A 22,511-nucleotide genomic window follows, 5' to 3' on the forward strand; every position below is an offset into this window, starting at 1 on the left:
GGGGCCCCCGGGACTCAGCAGAGCCAGGGCTGGGTGTACGAGGGAGCCAGTCCCCGGCAGCCCCGCTGCCCAGGCTGGACTGAGACCCCACAAGGACCTGACCCTGCGGGCTCTGGGCTCTGACTGGGGGTGGCCGGTGGGCAGGGGAAGCGCCCCGGGTGTCGGGGGCGGCGTTTTTGCGCTCGGTCCCCACTTGCGAGTGCTCAGCGTCAGCGCGGAGGGTTTGCAGCTGCCACGTTTTCCGTCGCCACGCGCCACGCCTCCTGCAGTGAGGACACCCGTGGGTCTCAGCCTCCCAGTAGGGCGTCGGAGAGCCGCCTGTCAGACTCGGGGAGTCCCAGCCATCACGGCAATCCGTGATGGTGTCGGCACCCCGGGGGGCGTGAAGCCGGAAACAGGCGAGGCTGGGGCGCCTGTGTCGGAACCTACGTTCAGAGAACCGTGTGGGGTGAGCGTCCAGGAGGGGTCGGGCTCGGGGCTGAAGTCCTGAATCCACCACCATCCCTCCCAGTCCCGAGAGGGTCAGCCATGCTGACCGCACAGCCAGGAGGAGGGAGGGACCTGGCCTTCCCGGTGCCAGTTCCTCAGCCCTCCTGTGAGCAGCCCCGGGGCACGCCTCCCCACACTGCCTGCACCCCGAGGCGCACAGCAGTCAGACGCCTCCCCATGGTTCTGGAAAGGCCCAGGTGCTGGTGCTGGTGTCGGGCTGGCAGGTCCCAGAGCTCTGACTCCGGTGGCGCCCGCGAAGCCCCAGCGCCCCGGCGGAGGAGGGCGCCGCCATCTGAGCCGCTGTGCCCGCCACCTGCCTCCACAAGGCGGCCGAGACGGCCAGGAGCCAGTTGGCCAGTCTCATTGTGGGTCTTGTTTTAAAGGAGTTTGGTTTTCCAGACTCGGTCCAAGTCTGTTTTAATTTGCCAAAAGAGGAGCTAAGTTTGATCAATAGCAGAAGACTAGAAATGGTAGAGGAAACGCGTTTCCCAGCTCCCGGGCGGGCGCTGCCGACACTACGGGATCGGGTCCGCACAGACGCGGGGATGCTCGGATGTCTGCCGGCGCCGTGCCTGTCCCTGCCCTGGGAGCCCCGGGAGCTGAAGGCAGGGGACCCCGAGGCTGGTAGCAGGGGGTGCCGGGCCCTGTGCTTTGCACCCGTTAGGGGAGCTGTCGGCTTCCGGGTTCCCGACCCAGCCCTTCCGCTGGAGTTTCCGTCACCCTGCCTTTCAAGATGTGGCTTCTGGGGAATGAGGGCCGTTCGCCTGTGATGTTCCCGAACCCTGAGCTGCCAGGTGAGAGGCGGGGCCGGGGGTCCCGGGACTTGGCAAGGGTCACCGGGCCAGCGTTGGGGCAGCTGGGGAGACTTTAATTGAGTGGTGATGGTGCAGAAGCTGACAGCACCTCGCACTCAGAGACACCCCATCTTGTGAGAGCCCCGTTGAGGGTAACACCTTGTTTAACCCTCACAATGCCTCTCCGAACCGGTGGCTCTGGGCCGGGGGCCCCAGGACCCGCAGCCTAGGGGCACGTTGGAAACGCTGGCTCCAACCCCTTGCCCCAACCTCTGAATCTGAAATTCCTGGGGGTGCAGGTCTCCCCTCTCTCTCTCCGGGGGCCTGATGTTCACACAAGTTTGGAAACCACTGCTGTGCGGTGGGCGCTGTGGCCCTGCCCCCTGGAACTGAGAAAGCACCTGTGACAACCTTGCCTATGCTTGGTGGCCCTTTAGTGACAGAGCCACCAGCCAAACAGGCGCCACTGCCTGTGCCCGTGCGTGTTCATCCCTCGCCATCCTCCTGTGATCTAACGGACCTGGGACCTTAAAGTCCCAGCCCAGGACGTCCTGAGAGCAGCCAGAGGCGCCCCTGCCTCTGGGAACCCCAGAACCAGGCTGGGCCCCAGCACTCCCGGGGTGGGGCTCCCTGGTGGGACATCCCTTCCGTAAGTAAACGGTAATGAGGCCGTGGCGGGCATCACAGCGTGACTGGAGACCCCACAGTCCTGAAAGCTTCCCCCTCACCAGTCCCCTCCCTGCCCCCGCCTCGGAGGGCCTGGGCAGTGGAGCTGGGTGTACTCACCCTTCTCCAGGACGGCCGGTCTGCACGTGGTGTGAGTGGCTCTCAGTCAGCCATCACCAAGGCTCAGTGGCTTGCTAGCCTTCACGTCGGTGGGTTGGCTGCGTGGCTTAGCCATGGGCCTGTGGGTAGCCACAGCAGGCGCCAGGCTCCAGGGCAGGGCTGTGGGTGTGCGGGGGTCCAGGTGGCAGGTGGACTCAGGAATCACAGGGGCCTCGCCTCAGAAGCAAAGGCTGAGCTCCTGGTCACCTCCTGCCCCTGCACATCACCGATGTCCCACTGGCTAAGGCAGGTGACCCAGCCCAGTGCGGCATCTGGGGGGGTGGGGGCGTCCTCTTGGTGGTTCAGCCCCTGCCAGCTCGCTCCGGGCCCTGTCTACAGCAGGTGCCTCCCCCGCTCGGCTTGTCATCCTCACTGATGTCATTGTCTCTCTGGGGACAAGATGACCAAGGTGACGTGATGCCACCCATGCGGAGGCCTTGGCCAAACCGACTCCACAGAGAGAGAGTCCTCAGAGGTGCGTGCGGGTTTGTCCGAGAGAGGTGGCGATGTCCGTCCCGCCGGTCCGTCCCACCGCCGGTGGTCATGAACACGGAGGTGAGATGTGGGGAGTGAACACCTGTCCTCTCCGGACGGGACCGGGCCCGTCGCCGCCGAAGGCAGGACTCGCCCTCCCCGGCCCTCGCCCTCCAGCACTCACCAGAGGCTAACCGCAAGCTGGCCTGTGTGCGCGGGTGCTGGGCGCTGGCGGCCAGACCGTTGTTGACGCCCACAGCTCAGCAGGTTTGCATCACGTGGCCTGTCCACAGACGCTGCCACCAACCAGGGGACCCGCCCCCTGGCGGCCGGAGGCTGGGGCTGGAGGGCGAGTCCAGACCCACGGGACCCTGTGCCTTGGGGCAGCGAGTGAGCCCACCTGCACTTCAGGAAGGGGCCCTGGTTTGAATCCAAGTCTCACTCATCATCAGGGGGCATCGGGGAAGGGGACACAAGGCTGCACCAGCAGGCTGCTGGAACTGAACCAGAGCAGCTCAGGTGTCCCGAGGGGTCAGGCTGAGTCTCGTATGTCTGTCTGTCCTGCTGGTGAGGACTACAGGGAGGGGGGTGCCTGGGGCAGGGGCTGGGGCAGGGTCAGGGCCAGGCGGGGCTGGGCAAAGGCCGAGTGGCTTGGAGGCCCTGGTGGGGACCCATCCCCAGCCCTCACTGCCCAGGTGGCCTTCACAGTGGGCCGAGCTGCACCCCCTGGGCTGTGGGTGTGAGGGCCAAGCACAGTCGAGGACGAGAGGGCCACGCCCGCCGCCGGGAGTGCTTGGCCATCCGCAGTGCCGTTTCCTGTGCCGGCGCCCTGACAGCTTGTCGGCACCGGGCCCAGTCCAGGTGACTCACACGCAGTGACCCCCAAGGGGCTGCGGCACCTGGGAGGTGCTACACGGGGCTGCCCTCCCAAGGAGGGACACAGTCAAGGGGCATTGAAATAACCCGGACGCAGGGCCAGCGGGGCCCAGGGGATGGGCTTGGACACCTGCCCCCCGTGGACGCACACTGGGTACACCTCCCCTCTCTGCTGCCCACCTGCCTGCCCGCCCCCACCCGCCTCCTCTGAATGCCCCCCCCCATGCTGGGCACAGTAGCCTGGTCCGTCCTGAGGCCCTTGGCCACCGGAGGGAGGGCTCCATGTGCAGCCGACCCCATGCCCTCCCCAGGCTCCGCACTTGGGAGCGAATGGGTCCCCACGACCCAAACCCCCAGGCAGTACAGAAGCCCCCAAAGAGCTGTCAGAAAGAAGCCCTGAAAATGTCCTATGAAAGGGGGCAGTCCTGACCCGAGAAGGCCTCCAGGGCATCAGCTCCCGGTCTGGGAGCTGCAGGGAGGGACCCGCAGAGGGCACAGCACGTGGGCCGGGACCTCAGAAATGCCTACCGGTGTGTGACGGGTCCTGCTGCGAGCCAGGAGTCTCGAATTCGGGCTCTCCGCAGGCCCCGGCTGTCAGAGCGCAGAGTGCCGAGGGGCCCGGAGCACCGTGAGCAGACACTTGTGCGCAATGTTCCAGCCAGACCACGACCGACCAGGGGCCGACCTGCCCGTGCAGAAGGCAGGGCCCAGGCCGTGGCAAGGCGAGGGCTCGCCAATCGGGAGCCCCTCAGTGGGGGCACCTGCGTACTGGGTGGGGCAGGGAGCGAGGGAAGGGGGACTCGGGACGTGGGGTGACTTCCCAAACCAAAGGTCCTGGGGAGCGGGAGCCGCTGTGGGAACCGCTCTTTCTCTGGGGGACGTGGAAGCGGGGCGTGGAGGGTTTCCAGTCTGATGCACGTTGAGACGCATGCGCCTCCTTCCTCCCTTCGGTGCATTCAGAGCAGACGCCTCTCGTCTGGGTGGGGGTCACTGGGCTGCTGGGAGCCCGGGGGGAGCGACTCACCAGTACAGGTGTGGGCCTGCCCAGGAGGGACACAAGTGGTTTGCGTGGGACTCGGGTGAACCCGGGGCTGACACAGGGGCGAGGCAAGCAGTGAGGACTTCCTAGGGGTGACACCTTCCCCACCAGCGTGTCTCAGGGGCCAGACGGGCTCTCTTGCAGAGATTCTGACATTGTTGGGCCCGAGGTGGGGCGCAGGGGAGCAGTGTGGGTTGGCCAGGTCAGCAGGGCATAGGTGGCTGGGCCTTCACTCTCACTGGACAGCGGGCAGGAGGGGTCAGCACCTCGGAGAGCTCCCCGGAGCCTGGAGGAGGTTGTCAAGGCTGGAAGGTGCTGGGTGTGGGGGCCTGGTCCCCCAGAGCTGGGTGCTGCCCAAGGGGGGCCCTGCCAGGGGGAGGGATCTTGTGCCCGGGGCTGACGTCACAGGAAGGCAGGCGTCGGGCTCGGTGCCACCTCCTCTGCGGATAGAGCTGTGGGTGGACTGATAAGGAGCGATGTCATCTGGCAGCAGGAGCCCCGCCTTCCCTGGGTTCAAGGTCAGGCTCCGCCATGCCTCCCCACACACTTCATTGGAAGGTGACATGCGTTATGCTTGAGGGACCTGACATGGGGACTTCCCGCTCAGACTCACAGACTGGCCCAGCGGGAGTGTCTTATCCCAAGGCTGACCCACCATGACCGTTCCTAACGGTCCCAGAGCCTTGCGTGCCTGAGTTCCTTGGACCCCTGGTGGGGACGGTGCTGTGCCCAGGCCTCTCAGCCAGCGGGTCCTGGAGGGCAGACGGTGGGTCCTGGTCTGGGGCTCAGATCAGGGAAGGACCCTGACCCCTCCCTCCGTGAGAGTGAGCAGGTGCGTCCAGACCGAAGTGCCCAGGCCCCTTCCCCGCTCACAGAAGATGCTCTGTTGTAGAGAATGGACCCCTAGGGGTTAGCTGGCGTTCCTGCCTTTCGCAGACCCACTGGCGGCTTCCTGGTGTGCTGAGCCCTCAGCCGCCTGCCTGCTCCGGGTCCCCTGGGCAATGGCACTGGTCAGAGCCTTCTGTGTCCCGAGGTGAAGGGGCGAGGTCATGCCCCAGCGTCTCACTGAGCAGGAGGCGGAGCCCTGTGAAAGCAGACACAGAGCAGCCCCCCGCCCTCCGCGGACACGCCTTCTGCTCTGCGTTCTCCTGCTGGGACAGGGGACAGCAGGCCAGGCGGTCCACAGCGAGCAGCCGCAGAAGCTCCCCCACCCCCCCAGAGGTGGGCGGACGGTGGGGCTCACCGGCTTCCTCATCGGCGCACGCTAAGGGACCAGCCCATCAAGAATTCTATTCCAGAACTCTTTGATATTTGACTTAAAGTTCAGCTCTAAATATAGACCCTCCGGGGTCTGTCACCAAACGTTTTCTGGGAGGTGTGCATGCCGTACGTGCTCGGTGTAGTAGCAGGCCGGGCGCGCCCCACGTCTTTCTCACGTGCAGCAGTGTTCTGGGAAGGAGGGTCCGCAGGGAGGGAGGGAGGGAGACACAGGCGACAACAGTCCCCTCTCGCCTTCCTGGAGACCCCGTCCGGTGGAGCTCGGCCACCCCCACCCGCTCCCCCGGCCTGAACGGCCCCATAGCCACACCCCCTGGGGAGGGGATGATCACTTGCAAGATCAAATTAGGGGCCTTCTGGGCCAGGTGAGGGGCCAAGGTGGACAGTGGCGGCTTTGACGAAGGACACGGGCCAGAGCACAGCGGTGCCATTCAGGCATGACCCCCATGGCCTGGGCTCTGTCCCTGCCCCCCCCCTCAGGGGGTCCCCTTCTGAGGGCAGCTGGCCAAGCGGGACATGGGACGAGGCCGAGCGGCCCTATGGGAGATTGTGTCCCTGCATGTCCTTTTCAAGGCCTCCCTCTGTGACTGGGGTCTCCATTCCAGGCACACCTGTCCACACTCACCGCCGTCCCGGACCCTGTCCCTCTGCCCCACCCTTGCCGTGTGGTAGACGGGAACTCACAGTCTCTGGCCCCTCGGCCTGCGCCCAAGGTGCCTGGCTCTGGGGGTAACTGGGGACTCACCTTCAACCCCCCTTGGAGCTCTGAGTGGCAGGCAAAGTGGGACATGCCCTCAGGAGGGTCTCCTGTAGATTAACTCGGCTTACCCGATTCATCGATTTTGTCAAGGGTCCGTTTATCACGCTGACAACTTGGAAAACCTTAAATAAATATTTATCATGTGTGGAGGGACCTAGCCGGGGCCCTGGATGCGAGGGAGCAGCCGGGTCTCACCAGACGCTGCTCCTTGTCCATCCATCCATTCGTCCAGGACACCGGGACCCAGGCTCTGCACGGGGGCGCGGCATGGGTGGTGCCCTGTCGGTGGACCCTGGGGAGAGAAACCCTGTCCACACGCTGGAGATGCTCTTGGCCAACACCGGCAGGGCCTGGGCACCTCTCCCAGGGACTGTGTGTGGCTCACAGGGCACGGTGGGGGAGCCTCCTGCGGGGGGGACAGGGTGCAGGGCCCTGGGGGGAGAAGGGGGTGTGGGGGGGGGGCGTTGAAGTGGGGAGGGGAAGAGACCTGCCTTCAGACACTCTGGTGGGGCTCCCCGAGAGGCAGCATCTTGGGAGCGTGGGCTGAGGCTTTGAAGGTGCAGGAGTTTGACGGCTAGTTTAGTCCCTTTTTCCCATTAATAAAAATTAGGACGGGAGAGAACTTATCCTAACCCAGCACCGACGACAAAGCTTTCCATTTACTTCTCGTTCTGTGAGGGTTTTCTTAATCAAAATGATTTATGATTAATACAGTGCCTATTAAAACTTTTAACCTGGTACCTTCGTAAAGTAAAAAATGTTCCCAACATATTACATTTTTAATCACACGAGTTAATTACTCTTTAGGGAGGCTTTGGAAATTCTGGGAAGGAGAACATTACAGATTTCAAAGAATGAGGCAGAAACTGTCATTTTAATGAGAATGCAGACGAGGAGGCTAAGGTTCAGTGAAGGTCGCCGCTGCCTAATCACCACATGATTATGGCCATTTATTGCCAGTAACAAATGAATATTAAAAGCTATTGTTTTAACAGATGAGACCACCAAATTGTTATTATTTCAGAATTTCCCAGGCGTCTGGGGTGTAATTTAAGAAGTATTAAATGCTGAGCTCCCCTCACACCCAGACCCCCGGTGAGCGTGCCCTTTTTCACAAACGTGGGCGTGTCGGTCCCCAGATGTGGGTTTTGGGGATCGTCTCTGCAGAGACACTGTGGTCAGTATCCCCGGGAGCCTCCGAGAAGGGGGCAACTTTGCTGGGGTGCCCTTGTCCCAGCCCCTCCGCCACAGCTGAGGGAGCCAGGGCGGGACCCTCAGGCGGCCCGCCAGAGGACGTGAGTCGAGGAGCGGAGCTGTAGCTCTGCCATGGGCTGTGGGCTCCCCACCATGGGGGAGCAGCGCCCTCCCAGACTGAGGCCCTGGGGCTGGGTGAGGGCCCGGCCTCCTCTCCCTCCTCTCCCTCACCCTCTGCCAGGAGTCCTACCACTTGGGTGGGGCCCAGGAACCCTGCCAAGACCCCTGGACTCTGACGTGGCCCATGGAGGGTGGGGATGGGTGGACTCGTAGGTCTGAAAGGTGACTATGGCACCACCCACGGGAGGCGACGTCTCCCTGGACCTCGGGGTGGCACAATGGGGGGTCTGGGCAGAGGAGCTGAGTCTGTCCTGGGCACTGGGGTACCCCGAGGGGCCTGGGCAGAGGCGCTCCCACCCGTGGGCTCCCTGGAGGTCGGGGAGAGCAGGTAGCTCTCCCGCAGAGCAGCCCTCGGGGGTCCCAGGCCCCGGGGGCACGCTGGGACCACTCTGTCTCCGTCCCACGCACGGCGGGGGGAAGCAGTCACGGAGCGTCTGGAACGGCGGTCTTTAGGAGCTGGAGCCCGCACACATCCACCCCTGCTGGGCTGCACACAGTTCAGATTCATCTCCGTCGGCCTGTGCCACCTCCCCCGTCGGGGACCTGCGTCCCAGGCCGGCCCGCACGCAGTGTCTCCGGTCTGTGAGAGGGGAGCGGCCTTCAGTCTGAAGCAGCTGGCTAAGGGCTCTTTCTGCCCCCAGCCCCCAGAGCCCACTCTCGCACCGGGGGGGCCCTGCAGTGCACAGCACCCTCGTTGCCTGGGGTCCATCCCACCCCTGCCCAGTCCTGGGAGAGGGGACAGAAGGCCACCCACACAGCAAGTAACAGTGGCCAGCGGGGCCCGGCGGGGTCTGGGCGTCCCCTCCCCGGGGTCATGGGGGACGAGTGCCAGGTCTGGGTCACAGCTGGTGGCAGCAGCAATAACAGCACTGGGGACCGTCGTGGGTGTCCACAGATGTCCCCCCTCAGGGTGACTGTATCAGAAATAAGGCCTTTAAAGAGGTAACGTCATGAAAACGAGTCACTAGGGTGGCCCTGGTCCAGCATGACGAGTGTCCTTATCAGAACAGGCAGCCAGGTCGCAGACACCTGACAGGGACCATGTGGGGACCCAGGGAGAGGATGGCTGTGTGCACGCCCAGGAGGGAGGCCGCAGGGGAGCCAGCCCCGGGGACATCTTGACCGGGGACCTCCGGGCTCCCAGACGGCATCGAGGGATCGAGAGTCTGTGGCACCGAGCCCAGGGCGTGGTGCTCGTCCCTGTCCCCGCCCTGGCGCACCTGTGCACGGTGATTAGGGGGCAGCTCCCCCCCGAGGAGGCTGAGGGGCACCTGGTCCCTGGAAGGCGCTTCGTGTGTGTGTCCTTGACCCACAGGCCTGCCTCCTGCAGTCACGGGCGCCGCACAGACACACAGATGACCGGCCACTCGCCCCCTGCGTGCCCAGAGGGACAAGGCCCCCAAAGGCCCAGCAGCCGCAGCGGCCCGTCTCCCCCTCCCCCGTGAGTGGAGGGGGCTGTCTGCTTTTCTGAGCCGCTGCCCCCGCCCCCGCCAGGTTCTGCATGTCAGACCAGCCCCAACTGCGGGCGGAGGGACAGTGTTGGGCTCCCGGGGGGCTGAGACCGGGCTGAAGTCAGCTCATTTGCTTCCAGGGCCGCCGGCGCCACATCCCAATGCTGCCATTACCTCGCGGCCCCTCTCTGAGGCTGCATCATAATGCGGACTTAGGTCCAATTTGCGGGCAGCCGGCAAATCGCCGCCCTTGTCTCCTCGGCACACGCTCATCTGCCTGCCCGGGACCCCGCGGCCCACTCGTGGGCCGTTCAACCCCAGTCTGGATGCAGCCCCTCTGGAGCCGACCTGGGTGTTCTAACAGCCTTCGCCCCCGGGGGTCCGGCAGCAAGGGGCCAACCGTGCTTTCAGGCAGCAGATCACGGACCGGGATGTGTCCTCCAAGACAGTGACGTTCTGAGACGGGGACGGGCCCCTGTGGGTCCGCGCCACGCTCCCTCCCGCCGCCTCTGGTTGGGGGCGGCCATTAGGAATGAAGTCCGTTTGCCCTGTGTTTGTCTGGTCCCTGGGCCGACCAGGAATTGTGCCCCAAGCAGCTTCCTTGCGCTGCCTCCCCGGACAGCCAGTGACCCAGACACCCGGGCCTCTGCGGACCCCTCCTGCCCTGACCGTGTCCTCCCAGGCGTCTCGCAGTAGCTTCCCCGGCCTCTGTGCTGTGTTGCAGTGTGGCACGCATGTGACAGCAATGGCAGAGGGCCTGCCTCACGCCGTTTCATTAGGAAAGCTGCCAGCTCTGGGGCTGCTGGGCCGATGAGGACCACGGGTGAGAGCTCCTCAGTGGCCCCGGGGGCCGCAGCCACCGTCACGCTCAGAGCGCCCCACCTGCGTGAGGATGGACACGCAGAGCCGGTGACGGGCGGGACGACCCAGATGATGCCTTCCCTCCGGGGATGTAGGACGCCCCCACGGTGATGCTGCTCCGCTATGTGATGCTGAGACCTTCCAGCCCCTTGGTAGACGGGGAGGCCGGTTGGGGCGCGTGTCGGGCTGCCCGTGCTCGGCCCCAGCGCACAGCTGTGGGTGCGCCTCCCCCATTCGCGTGCGATGGTGAAAAATGCACCCAAACGCCGGGGCGTGGGGGCCGGCCCCCGGCTGGGTGTGAGGCAGCTTCCCCGTCAGCCTGCCGAGGACCGCGGGTCCCCAGCTCTGGGGTGATTGACTTCTGTTGTTATTGAGGTGACTTCGGCCACAGAGACCCGGCAACCCTGTCAGAGCGTTCCCGATGCCGGCCCCGGTCATCAGTCGCTTTCACAGACGATGCTCCCTGCGTCTTTAAAATCGATAAGCCATTTCTGATGTTCTGGCCGGGGCTGCGACCTTATTTAGAAGTTGATGTTCTCGGCTCTCGGCGTGGCAGCTGGGGGTCATTCCCAGACCGCACGCCCTCTCGAGAGGTGGTGTGTGATCACAGTGATTTCTGTCCCGTGGCCGGGGGGGCCTGGGAGGGGTGGCAGGCTGGGCTTCTGGCTGGTGGCCCCTGGGGTCCTGCCCTGGCCAGCCTGGGGGCTCGGGGCCCAGGCCTCCTCCTCAGGAATTAGTAACAGTCCTCTGGGGGCAGGGCCAGCTCCTTGCCCCGAACAACGGCAGCTGCCACACTGACTATTACTGCTAAAATTCCAAACCTCACTCCCCTGTCCCTTTGTAGAAGGGGGGGGGGGGGGGCAGGGAGGTTCCCGAGGGCGGCCTTGGCTCAGAGGGGACAGCTGTGTGGCAGCGAGCAGTTCGGCCGCCCTGCAGGCTGGCACCTCTCTGGGGAGTAGTGGCCTGGACCCTGGACAGGGACCCCCAGGGCCAATGCCAGCCTGGAGACTGCAGTGCCCCCATTGCCAGTCCCTCCACGGTGCCGCCTGGACTCACAGCCGAGTCTCGGGGTAAGGGGGTGTGGTGGGGGGGCACAGCAGGGCCCACAGTGGGGGGTTGGGAGCTCTGGGGAGAGATGCGGGCGTCACCCTGACCAGGGCATGTGGAGTGACAGCTGCCAGGACCTCCTCCCTCTCCTGACCAGGTCCTTTGTCCTTCCGGAATCCGCGTCCCCGGAGAGGTTGCTCAGCAGCCCGCCCCCGCTGCTCCTGTGATAAGGGGCTACAGGACTCCACCAGGTGGGAGCAGCCAGGCAGTTAAGAGGAGCTCAGGGCCCGCAGGGTGGGCGGCCCTGTGGAGGAGGGGGCGCCCTGGAGTCTCCAGTCGGTCCCCAGTTGGAGGTGGGGACAGAAGCACCAAGGGAGGCTGTGGTGACTGGGGTCAGGTCCGAGGTTGTCATACCAACCATCGCCGATGCTGCTTCTGAGCAGCAGCCCGGGGCTGGGTGCCCCGTGTCTTCACGGCACCGTGAACCCTCCTGGAGAGGCGGCCGCGTGGAGGAGGCAAACCGGGAAGCCAAGGCTGGAAGAGCCGGGAGCATGAGCCACACCCAGGCAGGGGGCAGGCGGAACCCCCAGCTCAAGAGGCCGTCAGCTCCTTCCCCCTCCTGTGCCCTCTCCCACTGCCTCCCCACACTGGGGGCCAGTGGGGAGGAGTAGGAACCGGCCCCTCCTGGGGCAGAGCTTCCCTGGGGGACTCCGGCCCCGGCCAGGGGCAGGTGGGAGGTTGGACAGGGCTGCAGGAGGGGCTCATGGGCTCAGGCCTGGGGTGGGCGCAGGGGACATGCGAGGACCCGTGTCCTGGCCCCGTGTGGGAAGGCAGGGCAGGCTCCGCTCGGTGCTGGCTGCGGGGTCGGGCAGTGCCTCTCCCTGGGGCAGGCAGTGGGGCAGGAACACAGATGACCATCCGGCCCTCGGGCTGCACAGAGGGAGTAAGTTTCTTATCACGGCAGCTGTGGGGGAAGCCAATAGCTCTGCCAGCATGCGGTCCCGGCCCCACCGGCCTGTCCCCAGGTCCAGCTCTGCCCAGCCCAGCCAGAATCTGCCTCTCTCGCCCTCAGGCAGGCGCCCCTGGGGTCCACACAGAAGCCTTGTTATTCCCAGACTTGCCTCCCGAAAGGCCTCTGTCCACCTTAGACCTCTGTCTTGTGCCCTGTCAGCCCGGTGCTCAGCTCTCAGAAACCTGTGTTGGCCCCAAACACAGCTGCGGCCTCCTGGGTAGATGGGTGGATGGAAGGATGGACAGAAGGAAGGATGGGTGGATGGATGGACAGGTGGATAGATGGGTAATGGGTGACGGATGGTTGGGTGACAGATAGCTGGATGATGGCTGGGTGGATGGGTGGACGATTGATGGGTGGACGACTGATGGGTGGACGGACGGACGGATATGTGTAGGAACGGATGTGCGGTGGTTGGGTGGGTGAAGGACGGCTGGTTGATGAATGGATGAATGACAGATGGGCGGTGGGTGGACGTATGGACCAGGGACAGAGGGGACCCTGAGGACAGTGTAATCTCTTCAGGGGGGTAGCAAGGGCCGCCCAGGTGGACGCGGCCCCAGCCCGGCCCCCCCTCATGCGGCTTCAGGCGGGTTCTGACCTCCCTGGGCCTTAGTTTCCTTGCAGCGCACGGGGAAGCTCTGCCTTGGGAGGTGGCTGTGAGGATAGACTGGGGCGGGCGGCCAGCAGCCGGGCCTTGGCCCAGGGTCGTGACCTCAGCGTGTGTTCCCGGGTCTGGCCGCACTGGTCCGGCTGCTCAGCGGCTTCAGTGCCCCTGGGAGGTTTGGGACAGTGCTCGTTGGCACGGCGGGCCTAGGTCATCTCCCTCCCTCTGCCCCAGCCGCCGTTCCCGAGGACAGGCTCACGCCGCTTCTGAGGCTTTTCTGCCAAGAAGCTGCTCAGCGCCCCTGAGGGGGCCTGGTCCCCAAGTGTGGGCTCCGCTCTGGGGACCCTCTGAGGACTGCGGCTTCCAGACTCAGGGGTGGGACATCTTCAGCGTGATCGCGTTTCCTCAGAGACACTGGAGGAGAAAATAATTGTTTTTAAACAAAAAGAAAATCTCAGTGTCTGTTTCCAGGAAGGGCGGGGAGCTGGGTGCATCCCGCCTCGTCTGGCCGCCAGGCAGGCCCCTGCAGCCCCTCCCACCTGGCCCCCTGTGCTGGCTCAGAGGACGGGCACCGGAGCCCCCACGGCCCGGGGCTCCCTCCCAGGCCCCTCCCAGGAAAGGCAGCCCCCACTCTGAGCAGCTCAGACACCTTCGGTTCAGGTGACGTGTGAGCTGCTGTGTGCAGGAGTTCCAGAGAGAGAGGCATTGAGCGGTCAGGCGGGGCAGAGCTGCGAGGCTGCTGCTGGGGTGGCCGGTGGACGCAGGCTGTGGGGCCCGCGTGTCACGTCTCGGAGCACCTCCTGGGTGCTCGGCATAGGCACAAAGCCCTGCTCCCGAGGCTGTGGCCGCGGCTGCAGCTGCCATGGGGCACAGGGGCACAGTGGGTCTCATGGGGGACAGTCCGGCTCAGGAGCCTGGCTGAGCCTGGTGGGCTGGTGGCCTTGGGGAAGCAGCATAGGTTCGAGGTGACTGAGGGGCCTGTGCACCCCAGGCCAGGGACCGGAAGGAAGTCCATTGCAGGGAGGCCTGAGTGCCCCAAGGTGGGGGACGAGGAGGGGGTGCTGCCAACATCATAGCATCTGTTTCCTGGGGTGCTTGGGGGCCCCCAGAGAAACGGAGTGACAGAGGCAGACTGCAGGACAGCAGGTCTGCCTCGTATGTGGGCTCAGCCCTCCGGGCCTGTGAGGCCTGGGCCCCGGGGAGGGGCTGCTTGGAGCGAGTCTGCAGGATGCCCCCTGCAAGGTTGGGGCAGTGGGGGCCCGAGTCCTGAGGCTGGAGCCTGCCCGCACGTCCGGACCCCGGGGACTGTGGTGCCAGGGCAGCGGTGCGTGTGTGCCTGGCTGTGTGTGCGTGCGGGGTGTGTGTGTGCATGCACTCGCGACACATGTGTGCATGTGTCTATGCGGAAATGTGTCCATGTGTGCGCACATGTGCCTGCATGTCCGTGTGGACACGTGCTTGTGTGTGCACACGTGTAGTCAGTGCCGTGTGTGCTTGCACGCCCCTGTGTGTTCACATGCACGCTCACGGCACACTTGTGCATGACCTTCAGCAGACTGGCCATGTCTCTGGGGCCGAATTCAATGGTCTGGCTCAGCGCCGGCTCCGCAGAGAGGCTCCCAGCAGGGCCTTGGTGCTCTGCGGGAGGATCGGGGTTGTGGACGTCCTGGCCCCAAGCCTGGGGCCCCGTCAGCAGGTCCAGGCCGGAGCTCTGCCGCTCTGCCTGCCCCCACCCCAGCCTTAGCCCGCTGACATTTCAAGCTCAGCCTCACTTCACATTATTTTCGTGGTACTAGTATTTCTCAAATCACAGAAAATGAAAAGACTCCCATGTTAAAAGAACTCGTATTGCAAAGGAAGCTTCTGAATGAAAAGCAAGATTCTGCCTCCCTCCCGCACTCCGACTTCTTCCCCAGGGACAGACTCTGCGGAGTGTCCTCCCCCATCCCGGTCCTCGGCTCCCGAATAGTCGTGGGTTTATTGGGACCCGGCACAGTGACTGGCGGGGCTGCAGTCTCTCTCCGACTCGCCGACCCCGGTCAGCCCGCGCCCCGCTCCGTGCCGGCCAGGAACACAGCCCTCCCTCGGCCCAACACTCCACCCGCCCTTCATGCATTGGAAAAGTAGTTGAGGTGGAAGTACCTTTTATTTATTCTTTAGTTAGTTAGTTTTCTGTTTTATTCTATTTTTCTCAATCACCGTTTGTTCCCCTCACACCCACCCCCGCACGGAGCACACTGTTGTCCACGACTCCTTTTTCCTTTTTGCTCCCTCCCCCTCCCCCCTTAGCTGTCATCTGCTCTCCATCTGTGAGTCTGTCTCTGCTTGCTTGTTAGTTCAGTTTGTTCATTAGTTTCCCCGTACGAGTGAGATCATACGGTGTTTGCCTTTCTCTGACGGGCCTATTTCACTTAGCGGAATATTCTCCAGGTCCGTCCACACCATTGCAAAGGGTAGATTTTTTCTTTTTTATGGCCGAGTAGTATTCCATTCTGTAAATGCCCCCCACTTGTTTTATCCACTCCTGTACCGACGGACACCGGGCTGCTTCCCTGTCTCGGCGACTGTAAATAACGCTGCAATCAACGCAGGCGTGTTTACGTTCTTCCCAATCAGTGTTGTGGGTCCCTCGGATACATTCCCAGAAGTGGGGTCGCTGGGGCAAAGGCAGATCCATTTTCAATTGTTTGAGGTACCTGCACCCTGCTTTCCACAGGGGCTGCGCCAGTCTGCACCCCCCCAGCCGTGTCCCTCCGCCACGTCCTCGCCAGCACTTGTTGTTTGTTGATTCGTTGCTGACGGCCATTCGGACTGGAGTGAGGTGGTGTCTCCTTGTGGTTTGTAGTTTTTCTACTGTAACCATTTTTCTGGCCTTTGTCCACGTGCTAATTTTACGACTCGGGGTGTAACACACGACATTCACGATGAGACCCCTGTTCGCCAGAGACGTGCGATCCGTGACCAGGACCAGGGAGAAAAGGTGTATGGGTTGGTTGTGGAGGCTTCACCGGTCGAAGGACAGCCTGGTTCCAGGTGCGAGGGCCCGGTGCACACGGATGCCTGTTCTCACAGCTCGCGTCACTCCTGCAGAGGGCCAGGTGTCCCTCTATCCCACAGTCCCTCGCCCGGTGTCCTCATCCCGTTCCCTGCTGGAGCGCCGTCCTAGGGTGCCCGCCCATAGGGAAGACGTTACGGATAGCACAGCTGGGTATAAAATTCTGGGTGCTCTGCCTTTTTCCATGAGAACGTCGAACCCCGGCCCCAGCGCCTGCTAGGAGCCAGTGTTGCTAACGCCGTGTCCACAGTCAGGTCATCGCCGGTTCAGAGGCCGTGGCTGCCGTGCGTTGGTGTTCCTGGACTCTCCGGGCCTGCTCCCTCCACCCGGGTCTAGGGCCGTGGTGGGACCCAGTCGGGCCCCACGGGCCCTGCAGCGGTCAGACGTGCATCCCTTTCTTCGACTATGTCCTCCTCCCTGTGGCCTTTCAGTTTCTCCTTGGAATTTCTAATAATGGAAAGTTTGTCACCCACACTCCAACTACCACCCTCCTTTCCACATCTCCTCCGGCTGCTCTCCCTTCGGGGGTCGTCCCCGGCGTTACCTTCTGCAGCCCAGTCACCAGGCACCATGCAGCCCGTCCTCCGTAGCGTAGAAGTAGTCGGTCAGGCCCATGTCCACGAGTCCCTTCTTTTTTCTTCTTGTTTGCCTTTTTATCTCGGGAGTCTTTCTTTTACGGGCCCTGCATTCTCTTGATTTCTTTGAGTGGATGCCGTTTAGAAGTTTTATTGTTACTATTGTTGTACTTGTCCCTGAATCCTTGCCGATTTGCCCCCTGAGGGACACGTGTAAGGTACACCTGCCCGGGGCCTGCCTTCTCTCTCCCATCACGGCCTCTCTGCACATTCTTGGTGGCCCTGCCGGCCGGGCCCTCGCTCTGGGAAGACAGAGTGAGCGGGGCAGTGACTGGTCAGCGGGGCTCCGCAGGCTTCCTGCCCGACCCGGAGGGCTGACCGCAGGCCCCCTGGGAACGGGCAGGGTGTGGGACAGGTGGGCCTCCCTGGGAGAGGTGATGGCCCCGTGGGCAGCCATGCTGGCACGGTGGGCACCTCACCCGGGCACTGACCTGCCTCTGGGCCCTGCCCCCAGTCTCCAAGCTTCACTCTCTCGATTGCGCGGGGCTCCCAGCCTGTTCTGCGCGATCTTGCAGAGCCCGTGGACCCCTTCACAGACGAGAATAAAACGTACAAGATTACTAAGAAAACAAATTATATCGAGAGGCAGTTTTATCAAATGTTGAGAAATCTTTCCTGATAAGGTGATGCGCTTGCTTCTTTATCAGAACGCTACATAAAATGTCTTGTTGGCGGGACAGCGGTAACTTGAAGTGAGGGGGGACGCGAGTGCTATTCCGAGATCGTCACACGAGCTGTCACAGGCTACGGAGGTGGTTCTGTCGTCAGTGACGTCAGGGACACAGCCTCGCTCACACCCGAACCCTGATGCTCACCATCCGCAGGTTCAGCGGCGGTGACGTCAGAGACACGTGCACGGAACGCCGCCTCCGCGCTGTGCGCGGCTCACCGAGCCTCTGGGCGCCGGCCGAGGCTCCCCACTCCCACCGGCCCCTCCGCTAAGGTGCCAGCACACCCCGCACTGTCCTAGTAGAAGTTCTCGGTGCCGGGCGAGGGTGGTCTGGTCCCCCAGCACGGGATAGGGGCCTCCGCACCCCCGTCCGCCCGGGGAGGTGAGTCCCGGCCGCACTTCCCTTTGCGAACGTGCTTTCCTTCACTTCCCTTAGGGAAGATCCCCCGAATGGATAGTCTTGTAAAGTTCCGGTGGTGAAATTTTCAAAATTTCAAATAATCCGCCCTTGACTGGGGACACAGCAATGCCAGAGGCAGGCTTTGCTCCTTGATCGGGGTCCCTTTGGGGTGCTGGGTGAGCGCAAGTGCCAAGCACCCCCAGGGCCCTTCGGACCGGGGGGATGAGCACCGCTGCAGGTGAGCCGTGAAGGCCGTGACCTTGGTGGAGGTCAGGCTGTGCCTGCCGGGCAGGGAAGCTCCTGCTGGTCCTGCAGCTGGGGTGGTCCTGGAAAATGCCCCCAGGGGGAGGGGAGGCAGAGGTGGAGGGGTGAAGGGTGAATGGCTTGCAGGAAATGGTGGTTTGAGGGGGGACTGCCGAGGGAGGGGCAAGTACGCCCAGCCACATCCTGAGCTGTTTGGTGTGCGCGAGGCTGGAGCCGTGTCTCCAGGTGGGGGCTTGGGCCCAGCATCCCTGTCTCAGAAGCCGTCCTGGGATTCAGGGGAGCCTGGGGAGTGATGCAGCCACAGGTACAGAACTGCTTCTCTTGTGGCCTCGCCTCTGACCCAGGGCTGTGCCCGGCAGAGTCAGGACCAGCCTGGATGAGCGGAGGCCTGCCCTTCATTGCTGGCATTGGTATGAGCGTCCATACCTGGGAGGGCCTCAGTTTCCCCAGTTGTACACTGCTGGGTTTGACCTGTCTGACCTCCAGGTCTGGCCTCTTCCCCTCCCTGGCACATGACTCTGTGCAGGGAAGACACAGCCCCCCGTGTCAGCCCCTGTGCCCGGCTCTCCAGCTCCGCCACACCTCAGGAGGACCCAGCAGGGCACAGGCCTTGTCCCACACAGCGTGGTGCACAGGTAGGGGCAGAGGGGCCTCCCTGCCCTCTCCCTGCCCCCAACCCTTTGCGGGACATTTGAAATTGAATTTGAAATTCAGCTCAAAGGTGCCTTGAGGTCTCTGACTCTGTGCTCCCAGGGGGGCCTGGGGGGGGGGGGACAGTGAGAACTGGCCAGAAACAGATACTGACGCTTCCTAGAGAAGGGCCTGAGGCGGAGGCAGGAGGTGCCCGCTGTGTATCTGGAGTAGCCCCTGGGCATGCACGCACTGCGTGCCCGAGCGCCGGGATGCCAGGCAGCGGGCCGGGAGAACATCACGCGCAGGACCGGGACAGGGTGTGTCGTTTCCAGTAGGAGGTGCTGACTCTTAAGAGCCACCGAGTGTCAGCCCTGGGCAGTGCGATGTCCTCTGGGCCTGATTCCCTGTCCCTCCGGGGACCGTGGGGTGCGAGGGGGCTGGGCGCTCCGGAGGCCTTCCGAGCTCCGCTCCCCAACCCGCGCGGCCGGCTCTGCAGTGAGGCCCCAGCGCACCTAGGTGGAGCCCGACCCGCGGTTTTCGGCTGGACGGGCCTCGCCAGACCCGCCGGCGCGCCAGGCGGGGGCGCTGCAGGGCGGCGGGGATCCCCCGGGTCCCCTCCGCGGCCCAGTGCGCATCGGCGGCCGGGCGGAGCGCGGACGGCGGCGGGCTGGAGTCCGATCGCCGCGCGGGCCTGGTCCCCGCTCCCGTCCCGACGCCTCCCCAGGAGCGGCCGAGCCGAGCGAGCGGCGGGCGCGCGTCCCTGGGCCGGAGCAGCGGCGTCCCGCGGGCGGCCAGGCGCGCAGCGTCGCCGGCCCCACCTGTCGGCGCGGCCGCCCCGCCACCGCCACCACCACCGTCACCCGCACCAGCAGAGCCAGCAGCGCGAGCACCGCGGGAGCGCGGGCCCGGGCCTCGTCCGGCCGCAGCGGCGGAGGCGCGGGCTCCGGGGAGCGCGGAGGCCGGCAACGTCCCGGGGAGGGGGGGAAGGGAACCGGCCCACCAGCCCCGGGCCGCGCAAGTTCGATCGGCGCGAGCTCCGCCGGGCCGTACGGGCCCTGGCGGCGGCGATGGTGCGGCAGCCCCGCGCCCTGCGCGCAGCCCCGGCCCTGAGCCCGGCCCTCCGCAGAGGTGGTGGCTGCGCGGCGGCCCCGTGAGCCCCGGGCCGGAGCGAACGCCGGCGGCGGCGGCGAAGGAGGCGGAGAAAGGCACCGCCGAGCAGTGAACGGCCGGGGCCGCGTAGGACCCCCCAGCGCCCGGGCCGTTGCGCAGTCCGCGGCTCGCCGTCCCGGCCCTGCTGGCCGCGCGGCTCCGGGGGTGGCGGCGGGGCTGATTCATGGGGCCGCGGCGGCCACCCCCCCGCGCCCGGGCCCCCGGCGCCCCGCAACCCGCGATGGTGGCCGAGTGGCCGGACCGGCGGCCGCCGCGGCCGGAGACTTTGTGCTAACCTCCCCGCCCCCGCCCGCCCCCTCCCCGCGCCCCTCCGCCCCCCTCCCCCTGCCCAAAAAGACGCGGATCGCCGCCCGGAGAGGCGCCTCCAGTCGCGGCGGAACGCGGCGCCGGCGGCGGATGGAGGGCGCGAGCGGGCGGCCGCGGCGGCTGCACCCGGCGGGGCGCTGATGCGGCGCCTGGACCTTCGCTGCGCGACTTCGGGGGCGTCGGCCGAGAGGGCACTCCGCGATGCAGCTCCTGAAGGCGCTCTGGGCACTCGCAGGCGCCGCGCTCTGCTGCTTCCTCGTCCTGGTGATTCACGCGCAGTTCCTGAAAGAAGGTAATTGTCTTCGGGCGCCGTCCCCGAGCTCGGCCGGGCTTCCAGCACGTTCCGCCGCCCCTGCCGCCGCGCTCGGCGAGCCCTGGCCGAGCGCTACTGCGGGGCTGAAGGGGCCGGTGACAGAGCCCTCCCCGCGCTCGTGCGGCGCCCGCTGCCCGCGCACATCGGGGTTCGCGGGCTACCCGTGGGGTCGGCCGGCGGTGGGTGGCCTCGGTGCTGCCCGAAGCCCGGGCCCACGCCGAGGCTGCGGTGCCCGTCCCCTGCCCCGCTCGGCCAGTTGGCGGCAGCGCCCGCCCGCTCTCCGCGGGCCTCGGTAGATGGCACCAGCGCTCCACGCTGGCGGGCCGAGCGCGGGGCTGAGGGCCGGCGGGAGCCCAGGGTGAGGCCTGCGCTCTTGCCCTCCGTTGCCGCGTCGCCTTCCGGACGTAGGCCGGGACCCACGGGTTCCGGAGCTGGGACTTCACCACCTAAGCGCCGGGGCTCCGCACCAAGTTCGCCGTGTCCTCTCAGGGCCTGCTGAGCACAGGGCTGCGAGATCCCGTTCATGGGACTTGGTTGGGGTGCACAAGTCGATGGTCAGACCCTCGCAGCTGGAGGCATGTCTGGGACAGGGGAGCCCAGCACCAAGGGCCCCAGGGTTCAGGGGCTGGGATGGTGGGTGGGCACTGCAGTACCTTGGGTCCTCCTGGAAACTTCCTGGTCCCAGAACGGGCTCTCCTGGGGCATGGCCGGATGCACCCAAAGCTCAGCCGGGCCAGCCCTGGCAGAGCAGCCCACTGCCCACGGCTGGTGTGCCCTTGCCCTGAGGCACCTTGCCACCAGCGCTGCCGTGGCCGCCACCCCACTCCCAGCACAGAAGGGAGCTGGCATGGCTGGCGATGCGGGCAGACCCTCATTAGCTCTGGGGCCCTACAAAGGCAGGGTTTGCAACATTCAGCTGCTTCCCTCCTAATTAATGAGCTGCTGGCTTCCCGGGAAGCAGGGAGGTGTGGGAGGCCAGCCCAAGCCTGGTCACCTGCTTCGTCAGCCTGGTGTCCCTTTCCCTCTCTCGATTTTGGGCCTGGGCCCTGGAGGGAGAGGTGGCTGAGCCCAGGCTTTGCTGCAGGCCTGGCCTGCTCTGGAAGGGATGGACCGGGCCTTCCCGGAGTAGAAGCCAACCCCTCCCCCTACTGGCTTACTGACCTGCTTCAGCAGAGGGTGGCTCTGAGGGGTGGTGGTCCCCTGGGGCTGGCAAGTCCCCAGAGGGCTGTTCTGGGGGGGGGGAAGCCTCGGCCCACCAAGTAACCACTGGTCCCTTTACAGCTGGGCCTTGTTTGGGCCACACCTTTCCACCCTAACCTCACTGACCTTCCTCTTTGGGGGCCACCTTTGGAAAGGGGACACGTGCTGAAGAGCCAGCGCCTCTCTCTCAGGTCCACGGTGCCGTGTTTGAGGCTTTTCTGTGATGAGAGCGATTGTCCCTGACTTTAAAGCTGTGACCCCGTGAGAGAGTAAAGCCCCGGGGGCCCGTGGCCAGACGCTGCCCCGGCAGCCACCCACGGGGGCCGGGGCTCCTGGCGTCCCTGGGGACACTGCGCCCTGCAGCCCGAGTCTCGTGGACGGTGTGTTCTGCTCGAGAGGAGGGAGCAGCTGTCCCTGGGAGCAGCAGACGGCAGTTTGGCAGGTCAGCGTCTGGGAGGGGGCGGCACTCGCGGAGTGGAGCCTTTCCTTCCCTGACTGGCCCTGGAGAGCCCTCCACAGAAACCTCGGCCTGGGCCCTGCCCTGGACACAGGCGCGTCCATCCCTGGCCTGGGAGGCGGGCCGGGAGCAGGTGCACTCGAAAGGGCCAGGGTCTTGCAGGCCTCGCCCCCTCCCCAGAGCTCTCCAGTGCCCTTGGACGTCCTGAGTCCACCCTGAATGGTCGCATTTGCTCCACGGGGACAAGGTCTCTCTGTCCCGTCTCTCTGAGCAGCTGGGGCTGCAGCGGTGCCCTGTCTTCTCTGAGATGCCCCTTCTGAGCCCGTGGGGTCAGGAGCCCTGGGCAGGCCCTGGGGAGGGTGGGGACCAACCCCAGTCCCCGTGGCCATGGGCTGCAGGCCCCAGGCCACTTTCTTCCCTCAGTGTGCTGGCCAGCAGGGGGAGGGGGAGGGAGTGAGACCGTTGACAGACAACCAGGACTTGTTGTCTGCAGGCGAGTGGGAAAGAGCTGCTTCAATCGC

The 22,511-nt window shown here is 65.0% G+C and overlaps 1 protein-coding gene across 2 annotated transcripts in view; it reads left to right on the forward strand.

Annotated features, from left to right (window-relative positions):
• The window catches only part of TAFA5 (TAFA chemokine like family member 5), a 105,423-nt gene that overhangs the window by 25,111 nt on the left and 57,801 nt on the right, over positions 1-22,511 (forward strand). The window contains exon 1 of one of the 2 annotated variants that reach the window (XM_045187009.3): positions 20,073-20,312. The exons of the other annotated variant lie outside the window; for it this stretch is intronic. Within the exon in view, the coding sequence (XP_045042944.1) occupies positions 20,222-20,312 (91 nt within the window). The 5' untranslated portion in view covers positions 20,073-20,221. Of the gene's footprint in view, positions 1-20,072; positions 20,313-22,511 lie in introns of those variants that run through there. 2 annotated transcript variants of the gene reach the window in all.

Source organism: Desmodus rotundus, chromosome 3 (assembly GCF_022682495.2).
Source record: "Desmodus rotundus isolate HL8 chromosome 3, HLdesRot8A.1, whole genome shotgun sequence".
NCBI classification, from domain to species: Eukaryota; Metazoa; Chordata; class Mammalia; order Chiroptera; family Phyllostomidae; genus Desmodus; species Desmodus rotundus.